The 15,880-nt window shown below is 41.1% G+C and overlaps 2 protein-coding genes across 2 annotated transcripts in view; one reads left to right on the forward strand and one right to left on the reverse strand.

Moving 5' to 3' along the window:
* Window positions 1-15,012, reverse strand: part of plcb2 (phospholipase C, beta 2) — a 31,519-nt gene extending 16,507 nt beyond the window's left edge. Inside the window, exons 1-12 of the mRNA XM_074691333.1 lie at window positions 14,898-15,012; window positions 12,977-13,186; window positions 6,107-6,184; window positions 5,411-5,479; window positions 3,249-3,389; window positions 2,797-2,876; window positions 2,643-2,696; window positions 2,473-2,548; window positions 2,174-2,274; window positions 1,721-1,881; window positions 1,491-1,637; window positions 1,239-1,396 (exon numbers count right to left, since the gene is read on the reverse strand). Of these exons, the coding sequence (XP_074547434.1) occupies window positions 1,239-1,396; window positions 1,491-1,637; window positions 1,721-1,881; window positions 2,174-2,274; window positions 2,473-2,548; window positions 2,643-2,696; window positions 2,797-2,876; window positions 3,249-3,389; window positions 5,411-5,479; window positions 6,107-6,184; window positions 12,977-13,027 (1,116 nt within the window). The 5' untranslated portion in view covers window positions 13,028-13,186; window positions 14,898-15,012. The remainder of the gene's footprint in view (window positions 1-1,238; window positions 1,397-1,490; window positions 1,638-1,720; window positions 1,882-2,173; window positions 2,275-2,472; window positions 2,549-2,642; window positions 2,697-2,796; window positions 2,877-3,248; window positions 3,390-5,410; window positions 5,480-6,106; window positions 6,185-12,976; window positions 13,187-14,897) is intronic.
* On the forward strand, window positions 10,631-12,724 carry LOC141806097 (uncharacterized). The gene has a single exon (XM_074691332.1). The coding sequence runs from the start codon at window positions 11,198-11,200 to the stop codon at window positions 11,885-11,887; it is 690 nt and encodes a 229-aa protein (XP_074547433.1). The 5' UTR covers window positions 10,631-11,197; the 3' UTR covers window positions 11,888-12,724.
* Window positions 15,013-15,880: the final 868 nt, after the last annotated feature.

Raw genomic sequence — 15,880 nt, forward strand, 5'->3', positions numbered from 1 at the left:
AGATAAAAGGGGGCGTGTGCTTGAGTTCTCTCTCCAAAATACAACAGCTATTCCACAAGGGCCATGTAAAGTGTAGATGAAAACAGAATATGCTGGTTTGTGAATCATTCAATTTCTATACTCACTTGTAAAAAGTCTAAAGAGAAGTGTTGAAATTGAATTTGAAGTCAGCACTTAAGGAAAAAAAATGTTAGGACAGGTGGCATGTGTACTTTTTACAACACTCTACATTTGGGTATTAAGGTGAATTAAAATTGCTAAGAGTGAAATATTGTCCCATTCTTGTCCGGTCATTCTGTACTGAAAATTCTCCAGTTTCTGAACTTGTTCATCATATTATGTAGTGTAAACAATAGATATCTGCAGTTTTATTCAAGATGTGGCTTTTTTCCCTTCTTTTTAAATTGCTGAGCTATTTGTTCACACAGTCTCTCACAGAGAGTTGGACTTTCAATTCTGTTTTCATCATCATTTAATCATTTTCATCATATTTTCATCTCTAGTGTGCTTTTGTCTTATTTTACATCCTGTCATGTTACTCCTGTCATGCTATCAACTTGTTTTGACAACTGTTGCCTCTAAAAAAAATTTTCTTCCAAATTTTTTTTTTTAAATTTTATAACACTACACAACTTTTCAGTTTATGGCTTCAGTGTTGCAACCATCTTGGAGAACTGTTCCTTACATTAAAAAATAAAAATAAAAAATGCCTTTTTAAATTTTTCATTAAACCGTAAAATCAGCTTCAATATCTGACATGTTTTTTTGCTCTATTTTTAATTAATTGTTGGTTTAAAATCTTCTGATTTCATCAAACTTTTTCCATAGTGTCCCAACTCTTGTGCAATTTTGGTTGTAATTTAAAAATCACTGATAAGAGGAGTAAAAAAATGAGTGTGAAATTGTTGCTGCTTCTCGCCCAATTGGGAAAAGATTTTTTTTTTAGCTGGAGGAGTATTGGAAAAATTAAAAAAAAATTCTAACAGGGCTTTGGTGTTGTTTTCATTTTGCACTTTTCCAAAGGAAGACTATAGATTCAGTTAAAGGAGACCCAGTCACAGCAGCTTTAAACATTACACATAAAAAAGAGAGAGTTTTGAATGTAAAAACATTGTATTGTATTATTTGTGTTACCTCCTGATTTTTTAAGGAAGTATATGTATGAAGATTAATAAAAATAATAATTTGTAAAATGTAAGAAGAAATGTGAAAATGTTCCTAAATCTATGAGTAACCACCTTGAAGAGGATCTCGGTTGTCATGGTGAACCCGTGGGTTATGATGGGCTCTTCGTCTGGAACTTTGCCCTTCCAGCAGTCGAGCTCCAGACAGCGGCAGCCAGACAGCAGACACTGACGGTACATCTCCGGGGAGGACACGCCCGAGAACTGACCGGCTGCAGAAGGACACAGAGGGAAAGAGACAGTTTCAAAACAGTTCTGTTGATCTGATCGTTTATGATCCAAAAACATCTGAGAGGTTTATCTGACCTGTCAGGTACGTGTTGTGGGAGGACTTGATGAAGTAGTGGGGAATTGGCTGGGTCATGTCTTGGCTCTTGGCCAGTCTGTCCTGCATAACAACTGATGTCTCCGGCCCCATCAGGAAGAATAAGAGACCCTCTGGAGAAATCAGGTCTGCAGGGTGAAAGAGTAAATGTATTAATGTGGCACAGTTCATTAGTCCTCCATGAAACGAACCACTCATCACTGAATCTCACTTCTGTTGCAGTTAGCAGGGAGGGGTTCATATTTGTCAATGAGAGCTTTAATCTGGTCCTGCCGTAGACGTGGAAACAGCTCCTCGTTGAGCCGAGAGTCCCTCTGCTTCTCGTTAAGGAACTTGGTGAAGTTGTCCTTTGTCATGGTGGGTTTGTTGGAGCTGTGGGGCACAGAGACGCATGACAAACAGGTAAGAGATGCATGTCATGTTGGCGTGATAGACGCCACCTGAGCCAAGCCTCTAACCTCTAAAAAGTGAGGTGCTTTTTTTTTCATTCGTTTGCTTTTGGGTCACACATTCATGAGCCTCAAAAATGCAACTGCAGCTGCAACTAAAGACCAATTTACATTTTTAACTACTTGGTTATATATAAACTCTTACGTCTAAATTTGAACTGATAAGAAAAGGTTGATTAAGTCTTATCAGGAGCAAATCAGTGAATCAGACTCACTAAGAAGTAAAGATCTCGTAGATCTCAGGCCGAGGGCAGAGATTAGTCAGGAAAGTCTTGAAAGCAGCTTCGGTGAAGACATCCGGCTTCATTGAGTCATACTGAAAAGTAAAAGCATGCTGATTATTATTATTATACCAAATAATTAAAGGTATATGCTGCTGGTAATAAGAGAGAATAGTTGTGTCAATGTGAAGCAGGGAAGTGGGTATCACAGGCACTTACACACTTGAATAATGATGACAAAAAACACAGTGAAAGGAGAAAATTACAATAATGCAGAAAGGTTTTTTCCTGACCTTTCCTTTAGGGAGGTGAGCTGCTGCTAAGGCGCTCTCCACCCTCTTCTTATCCGCTGGGAACATCTTATAAATACTGAGAGAAACACATGTTGAGGAGCAGACATGAAAAAAAACCTCCTGTGCAGACTCACCATCCCACTCCTTCACATGACTGCACTGTCACCTACTATTTCACTGGAATCTTGCCGTCCTTGTTGGTGTGAAGAGAAATGCGCACGTATCTATGATCAAACACAAATGTTTTAACAGTTACAGTATGACCATACAGTGCTGTGTGTTTCTTCAGAAACAATATCATCTTTATGAATCATGCTCACTCACATCTTCTCCAGGAAGACTTGTCTGCAGGCGTTGCTTCTTGAAGCATTGTAGGCTATAGCAAGAATGTCGTTAGCCCAGTTCTGACAGGAAAAAGAGGGGAGTATATGTTTTATTTACAAATGAGCTTAAAATATCATTCTCAGTAAATGAGAACAAACCTACCACTAGAGGGCATTAATATTCAAGCACTTCAGGAAATGAGGGTAGTGCATGTTGCATTTGAACAAAGCACAACTGTGATTTCATTACAGCCGATTACACCCGGATATTGGAGTCATTCAGTCTAATAAGGGCTGAAAGGAAGAGAAAGGGCGCCATTTTTGGACGTTCAACTCTTCATATGATGGCTAATGGCCTGTGGCTGGGCTTCAACAATCAGACGGCTGTAACCAGCTAGAGTGGACACAGACACACACACACAGACACACAGACACACACACACACCACATCACCTGCGTCAGTTTTTCCTTTGAGGCAAAGAAGTTGTGATAGGTGAGATTCACCATGTCTGGACCTGAGACGATGGTCAGAGTTTTGGCGAGATGGTTGCTGTCCGGGAAGTCCAGGTTGAACACGTTGCGGACTTTGGGGTGCTGCAGAAAGAAGAGAAGGGGTTAAATCAAGAAGTTACTCTGAAGCTAGTGTGACATTTTTAAAGACGAGGAGTTTTAGCTGATTATGAAACAGTCTGAATTTTGTACTGATGCCTTCACATGACTGCCAAGACAGATTTGTTTTACTTTTGTCCATGACACAGTTTCACACTGAGTGATGGGTTTGACTGTGAGAAGACTGCTGGGTGAGATTCACTTAACTCCATCAGAAAGGGGAAAAAAAAGACACTTTGTGCTTATAGATACCACTTTAACTCTGTAGAGTAAGTGCCTGATGTATGAAGACTACAGTCCATGTTGGAATCCTGGCAGCAGCCTCTTAGATTCGATAATTTTATTAATCCCACATGGGGCAAGTCGTGTGGAGCAGCTTGCACAAGACAGATACACAAACAGAAACAAGGACAAGTTTACGTAAAAGCAACAGTTAAAAAAAAAAATCACAAAGACTAAAGGAGACGATGACACAGGGCAAGGTTAAAAGTCAGTCCAAATGAATAAATACAAGTTCAAATGAATAAATGAGGTAAAAGATAGATCAAAGACAAGAGATAAGCAGCGCCAAGATGAGGGGATGAGGGGATGAACAACTCAGAATTTGTTTAAGAGGACATGAGTTGAAGAGGCTAAAATATGCTCAGCCTTTCTGATTGTCTGCTGGTTGCAGAGTGAGTTCAAGTCTCTCTGTTTCACACTGGTTATCTTGGAGCAGATTTTAACAATCCTTGTCAGACTGTTACAGTCTTTGACAGAGTGCTTATAAAATCAACAGAGAAAAGAAAAACAAAGGAGACTCTCAATAAAAAAAACTGGTGAAAATGACAAAGTATTCCAAGACTGAATGAAAAAGAGTTCAGTTTCTTTAAAGGGTGAATTCTCTGTAGCCTCCTCTTCAAGATCGCCTCAGTGTTAACATCAAATTTGAGTTGGTCGTCCTAATACATACCCAAGTATTTGTAAGACCTTACAATCTCCACATTAGTGCCGTGTATGATGCACTCTATGGCTTCATCTAAAATCAAAGACAAGCTCCAAGAGATGAAATCAGGGAGCGCAGTCTTATGGTCATCTTACCTGCGTGTCATGTATTTCAGAGCTCTGTGCCTGTGATGCTTCAATGATTTCTGGCTCTGTCTTTTTATTTCATGCTAACTTGTTATGTGTGTCATAATCATTATAAGGCTTTAAACTTGTTTGATAAAAGATAAATACATATTAAATTTTAGTTTATTAATATTAATATTGTTTTCCTCCTTTGATCCCTTAAAGAGGTTAAGTCTGCAGCACTTGTTCTTCTCTATGCTTGTTAAACATAGGCAAATCAGCCGACCCAGACATGCAAACATACCTAAGGACATGTGCACATGCGACCATACACACATATAATACTGTAGCCAGAAGACCACTGCTCCAGGCCCCACATCCTGTGCCACTTCCCCTACAATCAGTCATTTCTACGCTCCTTTCAGATGAGCACAGTTAAGACATCAGCGTCAGAGCTGCTTTCCCAAAACTCCTCAGAGGCCCCGGAGCAGGATGTGCTTCCATCGGCACCCCAGCTGGGATGGTGCTGTGCTCTGCGTTCTGCACTCTCTCTGCCGGGAACAGATTTCAGATTTAACCTCTGAACCCTCAGCGAGGGATGACGACGGCTGCATACTGCAACTCTCCGTGGAGGCCGGCGAGGAAGCGGAGAGAAGCAGCGACAGTCAGAGTCAAGGAAAACAAATACACAAGCTAGCTCCCTGAAATCTTAAACCACGACTCTGTGTGTGGTATAAAGTGTGTGTTTGTTTGTGTATTTGTATTGGTATAGGGACGCGGCCTGGGCGCATGTGTCCATTGCTGTTTTGCAATTCAAATCTGCCTTTCATGCTAATGGACAGCGAAAGGGTTTGAAAGCAGATTTGCATGCCCAGATTGATGTAAAAAAACAAACCAGTGGGAATTAATTTGATCTGAAAGAGGGTTATTATATTCAGTTATGATTCTTTACTCACTTTTGGAAGTTTGGCATATTTTCCTGTTCTGGTGTCTCTGATTGTAGCAACATCCAGGAATGTTGTCTCCTAGAAACAAGAAGCACAAATTCATCTCTAGTACGGATTTCAACATGTAGGCGCTCATCCAAATATGGATTTAGATACATGTCATCCTTTGGCAAAGTACAACAAACTAGTGGATTTACTCTTTGAAGGTAATATCTCCAGGCATTCATGTAGGAAACTTTTATGATGCTTTCCATCTGAATTTCACACCAACATTTGAAGGTTGGCAATGATTGAGTCCAGACACATGAGGCAAACATTTGATGTTCTGTTGTTACGATGTGCTGGAAAGCAGAACGAGCCTCAATGAGCCAGAGAGAGATGAAGCAGAGAATGATCGCTGTTAAGCTGCACGCTGCAGCAGGATGGAGCCCACATCAGCACCGATCGATAATCTCCACAAGCTGCTGGGACCGGAAGGTGTGATTGCAGCTCTGAACAAACACACAGCTTTGGCAGAGCCCCATCTCCTGCACTCTACACACACTCTGAGAGTGAGTCACTGAAACACAGCAACCTCTGTTTGATATGCTGTCAGGTTGTGTTTGTCTGATGTACAAAAAAGGCTGTTTTTCTTCTATGAGCCACTGAACAGGAGTCAACACCTCTCCACATCTATGACACGCTGATACTCTGAGTATTGATTACCTTGCTTTGGTTGATCCAGTAGACATAAAAACCTTTGGGATCCATCTTCATGGTGACGGGATGAGTCTTTGTGGAGTCCTGGATGAAGACAGAAACATTTTTGAACATTTATTGAGTCTGAATCAGAGCTGCCAGACACCTACATTAAATAAAGTTACAATCAAAAGAAAGAAACTAACCTAAAGTCACCATTTGAGCTGCACAGATTCATCAACACATGCAACATTTTTACTGATTTAGGATTAAAACTGATTTAAAACTTGCATCCCCTAAAAGATTCACCCACCTCTGACCACTGGGTAAATCTTTCACCTTTTACCAGGTAGTCTTTGACCTCTGGAGGCTCCAAAAAGTGCCGCTTCTTATTCATTTTGTCCTTTTTCTGTTACAATTTAATGCTACAACTTGGATAAATCAACTTTCTGCACGCACACCATGGTCATCTCTCAATCTACTTCCACAATGCACACTAAGATGAAGTTGTGTGCATCAACTCTGACAGTCCTTGGACACACCCCGACAGATATGCATTGCAAATAAGGACGACAGAAAACAAAGCAAGTGACATGACAAAAGGTGAAGGGCTTGTTCTCAAGCTACCCTGAAAGCAACTGGTTTAACACAGATATAAATGAGTTAGCTTACCCAAATTACAGAAAGAAAACTGTTTTTTTATATTTCTGGGGCTGTAAATCAGAGAAAAGGTTTCTGTGTTTGTAGCTTACAGATGAAAAAAAGTGACGACTGAAGGATTGAAGTATTCTGGTATTTAATCTTGTGTAGAACGAACAGTTCTCTTTGAAGGCTACTGTATTCTGTCGACAAACAGAGACAGCATTTTTGCTGCATTTTTAGAATAATCATCCTTCTATAAAAAGAAGTATTGTGTGAACAACAGGGCAGTAGAACTTGTGGAGGCAGAAATAGGACATACAGATACCTCACATCCTGCCAAAATCTTCAAAAGTATCTGATTTGGCCAACAGGTGAGAAAATGCTGTAGTTGTAGTTTAGTAGCACATTTCAAGAAGTGTTTTTCACAGGTCCATTCCAACACTATGACTATGAACTTCTATTTCCTATCAGCTTAAAGAAGTTTGGTGGAAAGGTAAACAAAAAAGGGCAGCAACTAGACTTAGTTGAAAAAAAAAACAGGATGTAGTGCATAAATAAGCGCACACTGGTGCTTTTAAGGTACTGCTTCAATTGTTTCCTTCTGGTTTCTTCTGTTAGCTTTTGAAGTTTGGGGGTTTGAGTTGGTATTTATTTTTCTTTTTTCTGTATTTCGTCCCTAAATTGGTAGACAAAATTAAAGTCTACAGCTGTTGCCTGAACAATAAACCTGGAAGTAACCAGAATAGAATATATCTAACAAAACTGGTCTGCTGCTTCAAGTGCATCAATGCTAACACAAACCAGAGGTGAAATTAACTGATTACATTTACTTAGACGATGTTACTTGTGTATATTTGTATGAATTCTTGTACTTTTCTATGTTTTACATTGCATCAGTTACTGCGTTGAGAAAAAGAAGTAGAAAACACAGAAGCTGTCCATCAGCTGTGTGACTGCCAGCTGATTAGCTGACACATATCATCCAGTGACCAGGTGAACTAACCGACTCACAGGCTCATTCTTCCCAGGTCAATAACTCATTAGTGAAACATTTTTCTAAGCTGACACCTCTTTCCAACCATGTCAAAAATCAGATAAAATATGAGCTACAAACTGTTTTTGATTAGCACAAGCTGTCCTGCAAACCAGACAATTCACAGTTAAGTCTTTGCACAGCAGGCTGTGATCGGAGGACAAAGTGCAAAATAAAAACAAAGATGAAACATAAAAAGTTCAATAACTTCAACATAAACATCTATCCTCACATGAATGCTCTCCTGCTGGTGTTTCTTCAACAGTTAGCACAGGAGGATTAGGTCAGAGGTCATATCTAACCTACACTGAACAAAAACGTAAACAAAACACTTTTGTTTTGCTTCCATTTTTCATGAGCTGAGCTCAAAGATCTGAGACACAAAAGGCTAATTGCTCCGAAGTACTGTTCATATTTTTTTAAAAATCTGTTAGTGAGTAATTCTCCCTTACCAAGATAATTCATCCACCTCACAGGTGACACGCTAAAATGTGCAGTTTTATCCTGCAGCACAGTGCAATAGGTGTCCCAAGTTTGAGGGAGTTTTATATGCACAGAGATACTGTGACAAGTTCTTGAGGTCCATTGGTGTGCTTCTCATTCGAGACCATCATGTCACCCCTTTAAGCATGTGTGGGATGCTCTGGATCAGCGTGTTGTAGCTCCTGCCAATATCCAGTGATTTGGTGCAGTCATATAGGAGGAGTGGACCAAAATCCAACAACCTGATCAACAACCTGATCAACACTATGCGAAAGAGATGGGTAGCATGGCGTGAGACAAATGGTAAAAATGGCAAAATTACACCAAAGTAACTGTAGTGGTGCTTGAGAACAATGTTATTTTGTTTCCTCCATCCCTAGCACAATCAATGAATCCCCCAAGATTTATTTTATTCATCAGCTGATTATTTGATCAAATTTAGCCTCAGTCAGTCAGGGATCGTGATGTTGTCATTTATTACTCAAGGCAGACAGTGACGGCTGTTTCAACAATAGATTCCCAGTCATTTGGATATCATTCAAATAAACCTCCAGGTCTTGTAATATCTAATGCAAACACTCATCTAACCGGGCAACCCGCGAGTGACATCTGGTGAACCACCACAGACTCAGGTTATTAAGGATTCTGATATTTGACACATCATAACAGGGGAAAAAAAGGGCCATTACACGACAAATACACTCACAGGTTTGTCCTCCACAGGTTAATAATACATCAGTGAAACCTAGATTTTGCAAAGCTGACACCATTCCCAACCCTAGTCATGCAAACTATCATGTACAACCTGATTTCATCAGAACAAGCCACCATGATCAGGATCATCCTCCGCCTGTGCTCCACCTCATAAAACACAGAGATGTAAATAATGAAGCCTCATAAACACCTCAGTGTGTGGGTTTTGTGGGATGACCGCTTGTGCAACCTGTCTTCAAAATCCCCCGTAATGCTGTTAGTCACACCCAGCACGTGCTTTAGTTATGCGACAGAGGTCGAGGATGATTTGCTCCAGCGTATCAATGCTTATTATAGCATTACTTACAGGCTATACAGCAACAAGAAGCATTGATAAATACCATGACATGCAAGTTTGTTTTGTTTAACTTATAATCCTGTCAGTTTGTCCCTTTTGACGCACCATAATTAAGCTACTTCAGCGTTGTCCTGCTTCCTGGAAAATACTGACACCAATGCACTTGAAGATGGCACCTCTCCATTTTGAAAACTCAGAGACAGCTCAGATGCCAAATCGAAGGTAAAACGCAATCAGAATCATGTACAAGTCAGAGGAGCATCTTTGAGCTAAGCAGACAGATGTAGTTAAACAGAATGTCTCCAGGCAACCACATTACAAATCTGGTAGAGTACTATTTTGGAGTCTACAAATCACCTCAGTCATGTGGATGCAACACTTAGAAGCTGTCTCCTACCTCGAAGTTGTAGTTTCAGGCCACACTGGTAGCAGAGCAGCTTTTAATCTTAAAGATAAATCTCAAAGAACTGTGATGTATTTTTAATATGGGTTTCATAACTGTTTAAACAATTGAAATAAAAAATTAAACCTGCAATTAAAATAATCAACTACAAGTAACTATTGGAATTCAGAAATTAATAGAAATTCTGTGTTGGTACAGGAAATTAAGCTTTTTGTTTTCATGCTTTGGCAAATGTTTCAGGACTTTTTGTGGGGGGTTTTTAAGGTCTTCTTTGTGAGCATCTGTGTTTTGTAAAACTGCCAAATTGTGTTTAACGTGGTGTGATAAATATATGAAGATATGTGCTATTTGTGAGGTGTTGTGCATTTCAAAAAGTTGGTATGTGAATTTTTTTTCGTACACATATCCATGTTGTTACTCATCTGGTTATACTTCATGAAAAGTAGGTGATTTGACCTTCAGGGCCACCATCATTGTGCAAACTTTAGAATAGGGCAGTTTTCCCAGCTTGGTAGCAATATAGTTTATTACTTTAAAAGATAATGTAGGACTGTTAAAGAAAATTACGGTATGTCTACCTTAAAGTGTAAACATAACTGGTGGCATGCTTTTGCCCCTTCACCCTCATTCGCTTGACCTCTACAGCCTCCTACAGGGCATGCGCAGTGACGGATCGCTGTCCAATGTGCTGAAACGCTCCACAGGTACATGGTAAAAACACCGACCCTAAGTGGGACAAATATCTGTTTTTATTTTTAAGAAAAGGGACAGGTTCGTTCGAGGATGGGATGAGTGTTATATAATTCATAAATTCTGGAGAAACGTTATCAATCATCGCTTTTTGGCTCGCTGCACTTTTCGAGGCGCATCCTTTCCGCTTGGCTGCGCGCAGCCCAATGTAAACACTTTGCAGCGTCACTTTGACAACTGCTCATCCCCGCTAACATCAAGCTCTCCATGTGCAGCACATGCGTCATGATGTGTGGACGTTTTTTGTCTTCTCAAGCTGCTGCACAGCTGCTGCTTCTTTAAGAGCCACCGCCCGCCCCCTCTCCTGTATTTTTAGCTGAGCCAGCCACTTCATTTGCTGGATAAGACGGACAGTTGTGTACCGTATGATCTCACTTTATCGTTTTAATAAATCAAATCTTACACTGCGGATTTGCTGAGGGCCCACAGCCAGCTGTTCCCTGGAAATGTCGCACAGGTTGGACATTTGTCCCGCCGCTGTCGGATGCTGAAACGCGCAGTCAGTCAGCCTGTGGATGCTTGATGTCCATTATGAAACGCAATGCTGCACTTGGTACCGAGCATTAGGCGCTGCGTTTCTCACATCAAATGAATCACAAGAAATCAATTTAGCTGCAAAATTCTCTGGTGGTGCGGACGGTTCACGGAGGTCCAGCATCTTTCTCTTTAGCCTCCTGTCTTCTCTTGGATTGTGGATAACAAGAAGCCTTCAAGACGGAGGGGGTGGTGGAGCATCGAGGAAAAAATAGGGGCAATATGAGAGAGCGGGACTTCATGCCCAATATGGAGAGGGGCAAACCTGCTACTTACACGGGGGACAAAAAGGCTAAGATGGCTGCTAAGACGAACAAGAAGTGGGTGAGACTAGCCACTGTTTTTGCATATGTATTGTCCGTTTCTTTAGCAGCCATTATCCTGGCAATTTACTACAGCCTGATCTGGAAACCGACCAGTTCATCTTCTTCCGTGGGGAAGCCGGGAGTGCCCGAGGAGGTCACCCCCACTGCAAACATCTCAACTGACATATCCTCAAGCAGCAATGTCACAGAGTGGAACTCTACAGGGCTGTTATCTGTGAACCAGAGCAGGCAGGGCACAGACACCCCGCACAATCAGCCGTCTCAGTGGGACGACAGGGACGAGAACGTGGCCGGGTCTCTGCGCTCCGGAGCTGGAATTGCGCACACGCAACAGCAGCAGCTTGAGGAAGGACGATACTCGTCTTCCCACGGTCACACAAGCACGGAGAGATCAGGGAGAGAGACACAAGGGTTTGAGTCTAGAGTGAGCCACTTTACTCCGTCCACGAACAGGGAGTCTGGAGAGGAGGAGGAGGAAGAGGGGCAGAGGGGGGCGCACAGACGGAGTGACGGGAAAAAGGACCAGCGCGACCCAGATGCTGCTACTGGTCCTCCATCCTCCGCACCGGGCCTGAGAGGAGACTGATCAGGCCTCATGTATACCACACTCACTCACACACATGAACTGCCCCAACAAGGAGTGTTTAGAGACTCAGAGCCGCGGGTCGGATAAGACGCAGGTCCTCTTTGAACTGACTTTGCCGAGCTTCTTACGGAGGATGAACTGCACATTGACAAGTACCTGACTGAAAAAGAGAAGACCTCGTTCTTCACTGTTCTTTCAGTACTAACTATGCGTTTTTTTTGTTTTAGGCCATCTGTATGCCTTAAAATCAATGTGTGTCTACTCTATACCTCAGACAGCTTCTGAGACCAATAACCTGCCTGTACCTGTGGACAAAACAGCATAGATATTTTGTTAATTTGAAGGATACAGGCTCCACAGATGCTTTGTTCTTGCAGGATTTAAAAATGTCTCACAGGCACTCAGCGCTTAACATCACTGCCATTCATCGGCTGGTCTAAATCAGTTCTGCATTATTGCGTTTTTAACATTTAGGCTGTGTTTTTCTGTCATGGATCGAGCCTGGATTCCAAGTAGAAGAACCTGCATTATTGAGTTATGCTCAGGTATGTGCATATAACCATGTAAATGTACTGTGATTTGGTTATGTACATATAGGGTAGGCATACATCTCTTAGGCCCAGAGATAAACTAGTGTAATTAGATGATTTTTATTAAAGGTGCATTATGTATACTATAGGTATAACAATATAACAAGGTATAAATAAAAAAAATCCTTAGAAAACTGGTTTTTATGGTTTTATAATAGATCCATGTAAGTCATAAACTAACCACTGATATTAACCTGTATGTCAATGACGTTTTATTTATTCAGAGCCGAAATGGATGAGATATATTCAAATAAACATTAGGTTTTTCCTAACATCTAATATCTTCTGTCAGAATGAGAAGGTAGATGATTTTGGTGGCTTATTCCTGCTAAGATAAGTGAAAATTATTTTTTAAAAAGTCACTATTTTTGATAGACACAAAGCTATTGGTTCATTTGAAATGATAAGAGTACTGTTGAAAGTCCAAAGAGCGCTGAATTGATGGTTGTTCTTGTGATCTGGACATTTTACATATTAAATTCGGTGGCACTTTAATTACCTGAGTGACCCATCCTGTGTATTTAGCCCTCGTGGGAAGAGCAGCATTCATCTCCCAGTCTGCCACAGTTCAGTCGCTGCAGCTCTCACTGAAACCTCTTCACACAGTCACATGTGGTGAACTATGAAGTGGAAATAAGACCGAGCACCCCGTGCGCTCTCTCAGCAGCATGTGAGGGAGGCGTATCGATTCGAGAGCTCTGTTGTTGCACTGTACAAAACAAGAGAAGAACACATTACACAATGCTGTTGGTGCTATTTTGATCCCACTCTCACTCTCTCAAAGGGACTCGCTTTGCTTGAAAGGTTTGGCTTCCGAGCTGCCAGTGACAAGCACCATTCACAATCACTACGAGGAGAGGAGCACTTGATTTCTGCTGAGCAGCCAGTGATGTTGCACTGTGATGTAAACAGTGATGACACACATGGTTTTGTTGATATGACAGATTTTCAGATGTGAAGCCAAGGTATGTGTCTACTGAGCTAAACAGGAAGGAAGTCTATTTACCAGGGGAGATATAAGACACAAACAGCTCTCATACTTACAGTATAAACCATGTGTGCTGGAAAAATGTAATACTGAGTGTACATAACACAGTGACAGGCCTGTCAGTGCGGCAGCTGCAGCAGCAGCCTCAAAGTGCAGCCTTGATAGATGTGTTTCCACTGCGTCTTATGGCTTCTTGTGAAATAGAGGAGGAGTAATGAGTGGCCTATTGATAGAGGAGTTGATCATTATTGACAGTTATTACTGAAACTACGTCAAGCCCAGGCCCCTGACCTTCTGACTCCTGAACCCCTTCAACCATAGATGATTATCTGAAGTGAAGTCACTTATCTTGCTTGAGCTTAGGATGGGATTACATCACTAGGCCGGGAATGGATGGGATGGCTTTTTTTGAATGATTAAAAAAGAACATTTATTCATCAAATCGTAAAAAATGTGACAGGTACTGTTGTAGCGGTTTATTTTGCTCTTTTTTTTTTTTAGCAAATTCCTTCATGGTGACAAAGGAGGAAGACTGTAAGTTTTCTATCATGATATTATGGTTGATGATGCTCAATGTTTAAAGTTGAAAAACAAACATCTGGTGAAGGGCATCTTCAAAGTTTTGCTTTTCTGAAACATTTCCCTCATCAGATTTGACGGGTTGGTGGGTGACACACTACATCATGGAGACCTTTCAGACAAAGACGCAGGGAGGATACAAAGCCTTTTGATATATTGTTGTTCCATTATCGCACCATCACAGGAAGTTTGGAAGTAAGAGCATGCTCTGTAATATAGAAGAAAAGAGAGGAGGCAGCAAACAAAGCTTTTGCTTTAAAACGGGCAAAAGTGTGAAGTTTTGCATAATCAAACAAAAGTTAAGCTGTGGTGAAAAAAAAAAGGCTGGGGTAAAATGAACATGTGACAAGTTTGGCGTGTTACTTTCAGGAATATCTTTACATGAGCAATGTTTTAACCAGGGTCATCTTCGTACCCTAAACTTTGTGTGACACTGAACAGAGGCTGGTGGTCAAGGAGGGAAGATCTGTTGTATAAGAATAGAACTCTCAGCTCTATTGTGTATCTATGAGGTGTGACATTTTGTCTTGCACATTGATAAAGTGTAAACTGATTAAGATTCACTGTAAAGGTAAAATCAGGTCACGCGCTAGCTTCAATTATAACTGTTACCCAACAAAAATACACCAGTGTGGTGAATATTTATATTTTTATGCTGTAGAAACTGAAAACACAGATTTTATTTCAGATAATGTGGCTTTCATAATTTATTACAAGCTGAAACATCCAGCTGTGATTGAAGACTGTTACTTAGTTGTATGTTCCCTTTTTATTTAAATCAAAATGTTAGTTATATACTTGCTGTAGAGACAGGCCCTCCAAGTGGTTAATTAAATGATGCTAACAGACTGACCTCAGATCAATAGGCTGCTGCAGAAAGCACATGGACGTGTTCCCAGCTTCTGTCTCCAGCCCCCTGATTTCAGTCTATGGAGGGGGGTGGGAATGGCTCTCCTTGATGAGGACAGCTGCTGAGGCGTGGTTGTTACATCCTGAGCCGTGGCAGGGGTTGGTAGACTGACGTGCACACTCACTGAAGACTGCTAACGTGTTTCTGTGTGAGACTCAGGGTCGCAGGTCCAGCCTTGTTTCCAATTAGCCTTCATCCGTCTGTTGTAATGAAACACCTCGTCAGTTAGCCTCCAACCGTTAGCCAACCGTAAGCCAATTGCTAGCTTAATGTTTTTGAAGCGAGGCTAATACCAGGGAGGCCATTGCTTAGATTTTAGCTCAAAACAGACGAAAAGCAGTTTGTTTATTTTTACAGTGCAAAATGTGAACACCCCTGTCATATTTGTGTGGTATATACAACAACAGTTAGCTGACAGTTAGCTAGCTTAGCAAAAGAAGGGAAATAGAAACGAACCATAACCTGTCTGAAAAAGTCTGCCAAACACTTCCTCCCAAACTTACCATACAGGCCATAGGAGTGGGCTTTTCATTCCTGAATTACAGTTCTCCCCTTGTTCCTCTTTCAAAGTCATTTCTGTACCTGAAGATAATTTTAGCCCCACAGCTGGATTCACATCAACGTTTTGAAGCATGGATTTAAAAGAAAGGCGCTTTTCTCCAAGCTACAAATTTCAAACCCAGAACTAAAACAAAACAAAAAAAAAAAACCAAAACTACTGAAAAAGAGTCCTGTTTGATCTACTTTGACAGCACTCTGCACTACCTTGCTGTGGAGCGGCTTTGACCAAAAATTGAACTTTTTTTGATTTTTCCTCTGAAAGCTTCTGAAGCTTCTCTGCTGCAGAGTGCAGCTGACATAATCCTACACTGCACTTCAATCCTCTAACAGCCTACAGGACTTATTTCCATAAAATCAACACCCCC

This window comes from Halichoeres trimaculatus, unplaced genomic scaffold (genome assembly GCF_033239565.1).
Source record: "Halichoeres trimaculatus isolate MK-OKI-2021-1 unplaced genomic scaffold, fHalTri1.1 fHalTri1_scaffold_17, whole genome shotgun sequence".
Taxonomy (NCBI): Eukaryota; Metazoa; Chordata; class Actinopteri; order Labriformes; family Labridae; genus Halichoeres; species Halichoeres trimaculatus.

Bases quoted from the DNA above. Each gene is read 5' to 3' on its own strand.
- LOC141806097 (XM_074691332.1), top strand. From the start codon at position 11,198: ATGAGAGAGCGGGACTTCATGCCCAATATGGAGAGGGGCAAACCTGCT.